The sequence below is a fragment of the Microcebus murinus genome, chromosome 3 (genome assembly GCF_040939455.1).
Source record: "Microcebus murinus isolate Inina chromosome 3, M.murinus_Inina_mat1.0, whole genome shotgun sequence".
NCBI lineage: Eukaryota > Metazoa > Chordata > Mammalia > Primates > Cheirogaleidae > Microcebus > Microcebus murinus.
Genome location: NC_134106.1, coordinates 8,132,726 through 8,137,987, shown reverse-complemented (window position 1 = coordinate 8,137,987; position 5,262 = coordinate 8,132,726). Strand labels below are relative to the sequence as shown.

Here is a 5,262-nt window from a genome sequence, read left to right as displayed (position 1 = left end):
GTTCAAAACCCTGTGCCCTAGATTCCTCCTGGGTCTCAAAGTCCCCAGGTGGCTCCTCCGTGATATGGCCTCACACTCTGAGCTGCTCTGGGCTCAGGATCCTGCCTAATCCTAATTTACGAAGATCTCAGACAAACCACTTTCCGCCTCCGGGACTCAGTCGCAGAGGATGAGAAGGGCTTCAGCTCCGAGAGGGCGGTGTGGCTCTGAACGGGCTCTCCACTGACCGCCCCTCCCGTGCCCCAGGCAGGACAGGGCGACAGCCTCCGGGCAGACTCATCCTGGCCTCTCCCTGCACTCCACGAGCCTCTCCCCGTTGTGAGAAGGCCAGCACGGGCTCTGGGGCTTCCCAAGGACTTCGGGGCCAACGGGGCAAAGACAGGCAACCCGCACACTCAGCACCCCACTGAGCCCGGGGACCACAGACCACCCCTCACAACAGACCCCTTCCCCCCCACTGAGTCCTCACTGCCCCCGCCCCACCTCGCACTCCTCTGCCTGTGATGCTCCCTGACCCAGCACTTCCTGGAGAGGCTTGGAGGGACAGGACACAGCAGTGGCTCAGGGCAACACAGAGGGGCCTTGCCTGGAGGCCGACCGCCTGCCCCACCGGTCCATCTCTGCCTGGGGCGCTCCATATCACTGCGACCCTGGAGCCGAGCCCTGCACCCCACGGGGATGACCCTGGCTCTCTCCCAAGACCTCCTAGTGCCCCTTCAACGTGGCAGCCCCACCTCCTGGAGGCCCCACCACGGAGCATCCGAACCCTCGAGGCTTCAAAATCCTGGAAGGCCAGGCCTAGAAGGGGCCCCAGCCCATCATCCCTCATGACACATATGGAAAGTGGGCCCAGAGAAGGGGAGAGACGGGCCTAGGCTGGTGGCAGCCCGGAGAGGACCACCTCCCACTCCCCTATACAGGCTCCCCTGCCCCCGCCACAGGGCCCCTCCGTCTGTACCAGCTGTCACAGCAGGGGAGGAAAGAACAGAGCTCTGGGGTCCACAGAAGGTGGAAAACCAGCGAGAGGGGCCCGCTACGGCCAACTCTTAGTCTCTAAAAACAGTGTGACAATGCCCTGCTGCGCTCCGCCCCACCTGCAAGCCCGGCCAGATCTGGGGACACGCTCCCTCTCGGCACAGATTAAGTGCCAGGATTCTCCGAGGCACTTATTACACCCCCATTTAACAAATGATCAGAACGAGGATCAGAGAGGTTAATCAACAAGCTGAGGGGCACACAGCTAGTAAGGGAGTAGTGGGGGAGAGGCACCAGCTCAAAGGCGTCTCAGAGCCCCTGCACATGGCCGGGGCTTCAAACCCAGTCCCACCTGACTGTTCCCCTGGGGCTCTCTGACTGGGCTGGCAGTGAGCCACCAGGCACCATGCTTAGGTTTGTCCTTTCAGCAGATAACGCTAGCAGAGCTAGAAGGAAGGAGGGCTGGAGGATAGGCACCCCCACTCTGAGGAAGCCCTGTACCTCTCCTGGTCTGTACACCCCTCCCTCAGGAGCCCAAGCAGATGCCTCTGTCCCAAGCCCACCTGGTGTCAGAGAGAATGACACACAGGCTTTGGAATCATCAGATCTGGGATCGAATTCCTGCTCCGTGTGACCCTGGGCCTCAGTTTCTTCTGTAAAATGGGGATACCTACCTAGCAGGGTCACTGGAAGGAATCGGAAGAGTTGTGCAAAGGGCACTCCATAAGTGCCAGCTAAAGGGTGACCCCACTGCCTGGGTGCTGTGTGCACTCGCCCCTCCCTGGCGTGCCCGGGGAACGAGCTCTTCCCCAGAAGGAAACGGAAGGCAGGGTGGCCTGCACGGAGCCTCCCGGAATGTGGCAAGGCTCCTTGGCACTGTGAGCCCTACTTTAATTAGCTCTCAACTATAAATAGCTCCCACTCCCTGGGCGGCACACCTACCTCCTGGCCTGGCACTGGGGTGTGCCTGAGCCACTCTTGGGGGTGACAGCCAGCCTGTGACAGAACCTACAACACGGCAGGGTGCACAGAGCAGGAGGCTTTATTGAGGGAGATACAGAAGCGGGCATGGGCTCCTGCCGCCAGCCGGGCCACGGCCTCCACTGCCCCCACTCGGCCCTGGGGCCCTGTACCCCCTGCCCTTCCCCGGCTCCTGGACAGCAGGCGACACAAAGGAGTCTTACCCAGCCTTGTCAGAGATGCCCGGGAGGGCCTTGAGAGTCTGTTCAGGGGAGCGAGGGGGGACACAGGACAGCCCCTCTCTGCCATGGCCGACATGCCTGCCACACCCTCGGTCCATCCACCAGCCCGTTCGTCCCTGCCTGGGGCGCCCTCGTGTCACTTGCAGCTCTGGAGCCGGGTCCTGTGGTGCTTCTCCTCGGTCAGGAGGGGGATGAAGGTGTCGCTGTGGGAGAGCTTGAGCCGGCCGCTCCAGCTTGGCGCCTCCTGCCCCGGGGGCTCTGGCGGGAGGTTGTCCAGGTCACTGCGGGAGCCCCCAGCCTTGCCCTCGCCGGTGCTGCTGGAGTTGAGCTCCATCAGCTCCAGCTCGTGCTTGGCCGCGGTCTCCAGGACGCGCTGCTTGTTGTAGTACCTGACGAAGTTGTTGATGATGGGGTGGATGGGCAGGGCGATGGCAATGACACCGCACAGGAAGCTGATGGCCGCGTTGAGCTTGCCCAGCGTGGTCTTGGGGTAGATGTCCCCGTAGCCCACGGTGGTCATGGTGATGATGGCCCACCAGAAGGACTGGGGGATGCTCTTAAACAGCGTCTCGGGGTGGCTCTGCTCCATGGTGTAGCCCAGGGCGGAGAAGACGAAGATGCCCACTGCCAGGTACATGAGCAGCAGCCCCAGCTCCTTGAAGCTGCGCTTGAGCGCGTAGGTGAGGGTCTGCAGGCCCGACGAGTGGCGCGCCAGCTTGAAGATGCGGGCCACGCGCATGATGCGCAGCGCCTGCACCGCCTGCTGCACGTTGGTCAGCTCCATCATGCGCGCGCCCAGGTGCGTGAGCGTGAGGCTCACGTAGAAGGGGAGGATGGCCAGCACGTCCACGATGTTCATGAAGGACAGGGCGAAGTGCAGCTTGTTGGGCGACGAGAAGAGGCGCAGCAGGTACTCCAGCGTGAACCAGCCGATGCACGCCGTCTCCACGTTCTCCAGCGTCGGGTGCTCCACGCGGTTGCCCTCGGCGTCCACCACCTGCAGCTCGGGGATGGTGCCCATGCACATGACCACCGACGAGACGAGGATGAGCAGGAAGGAGAGCACGGCCACCACCCGCGCGGGGCACGACGACTCGGGCTTCTCCAGGAACTTCCAGACGCACTTCTGGCAGCGGCGCCAGCGGCCCTCGGCCGCGTCCACGCCCAGGTCGTCCAGGATGAGCTGCACGCGGCGCGCGATCTCCTCCAGCTCCTCGCGCTTCTCGCTCAGGTGGCTCTTGCAGCAGTCGTCCAGGAACTTGAGGTCCACCTTCCAGAAGTCCATCTCGTTCTTGAAGCAGATGGGGCAGATGCCCTTCTTCATGTGGACCTCCCCGAAATAGTACACCTCGATGACACACTTGAACGCGTCCGGGTCCCTGTCAAAGTAGAACTCGCGCTTGCCCGGGTCGTAGTCGTCGCACAGGGAGAAGATGGTGTCGTAGCCCCCGGCCAAGCAGTTGATGAGCTCCGCCAGCCGGGTCTCGGGGTACTGGCTGAGGAGGTCTCCGTACAGCACCTGCCTCACGCCCCCCACGTTGACGACTATCTCAATGTCGTTGCCAGCCACGGAGCCGGGGCTGCCCTGCTCCGGGAGGCTGCACTCCCCGGACCCGTCCATCCTCCCGGCGCGCGCCCTCGCAGCCTGGGCTCCTCGCCCCCTGCCGCCGCCGCCGGGGGTCCGGCGGGTGCCACCAGTGCGCGGCCCTCGGGGAGAGCCCGGCCGGCGCCCGCCTGCGGGGAAGGGCGGTCACAGCGGGCAGCAGCCGGCGGGGGCGCGCCGCGGGGGAGGCATGCACCCGGCGGCGGGGCTCAGGGCGGGCATCCGGGCGCCGGGCACGCCGGCGAGGCTCTCGCAGCCACCGGCCTCTCCTGGGCACTCACCCCCGGCTCCCGGGCGGCGCGATCCGCGGCTTCAGCTCGGCCTCCTGCCGGAGCGGGGTCTCCTCGTGGGCGGCGGGCGCCGTCCTCCGCCCCGGGGCGCGCAGGGCTGGTCCCGGAGCTGGCGGACCCACGCCGCCGTCCGCGAGGTGCGCGGAGAGCGAACTTGGTCTGGCTTTGCCCAAGCCGTTTCTAAACACAATAGGAATTCCAGCCTGACGTCAAGCGCTTTTCAAACTGTACCCTCTTCTGGTGAAATTCTGCAAGGCACGCGCGCGCGGCAGCTGCAGGGGAACGGGTTAACCCTTGGGCAGACGGACACAGCTGCCGCCCCAGCGCCGCCGCCACCGCGCCAACGCCCGCCCCTCCCCGGGCGCAGCGGGTCACCGAGGGGCCAGGACCCAGGGCTTTAAAGCGGCAGGGGGGCTCGGGCTGGAAAGTTTGCCTTTCACTGCTGTTTTGAGAGGGTGGATGGTGAAGGAACAAGGCCGCCTGTTGCTGGGCAGGAAAACATGCGCAAAGAAGCCCCTTCGGAGGCTGCTCCTGAGTCCCGGGTCCCTCCTCCGGTATTAGACCCGCACTGGTCCTTTGCGGCCCAGGGAAAATCCTGCCTGACCCTTGAAGCGTTTCCTGCCCCTCTCGAACGCTGCCCCGATGTGGGTGGCACTAGCTCACCTTCGCCCTGGTGCTGTACGATGAGGACATCCAGTCCAGCCTCCTTGTAGAAGGGACTTGCCCAGGGTCGCAGTCAAATGGGAGTGGAGCCCGGGTGGACCAGCTCCTAATCCAGAGCTTTCTGGCCGTCCCAGCTGACTGACCCCCGCTGTTCAGCAGATTTCAGTTCTGCCTCAAAGTCCTTGCTGCCCACCACGTCTTGTCCCACAGGCCAACACCAGGGCCACCAGCTTCCAGAGCCACAGCGGCTCCCGACCTCACCTGCCTGAACCATTACAGCAGCGTCCCCACTGGCTTAGTTCAAAGCCTCTCCCTGCTTCCAGTTCACCATCATCATCGTCAGCTGTCATCATCACTGCAAATCACTGAGCAGCCTCCATGGCCTGGAGACTCTGCTGGAAAATATTCTAGAGGGAAGGGTGGGAGGAAACTGTGCTGTGACACTAGAATGGTGGCTGTGTGTCATTATACAGTTGTCAAAACCCACCGAATGTCCAACACCAAGAGTGAACCCTAATGTAAACTCTGG

The 5,262-nt window shown here is 63.8% G+C and overlaps 1 protein-coding gene across 1 annotated transcript; it reads right to left on the bottom strand.

The window, feature by feature from the left end:
* Nucleotides 1–478: 478 nt before the first annotated feature.
* Nucleotides 479–4,364, bottom strand: KCNF1 (potassium voltage-gated channel modifier subfamily F member 1). Its single transcript, XM_012778987.3, has one exon. The coding sequence runs from the start codon at nucleotides 3,796–3,798 to the stop codon at nucleotides 2,314–2,316; it is 1,485 nt and encodes a 494-aa protein (XP_012634441.2). The 5' UTR covers nucleotides 3,799–4,364; the 3' UTR covers nucleotides 479–2,313.
* Between the last annotated feature and the right edge of the window lie 898 nt (nucleotides 4,365–5,262).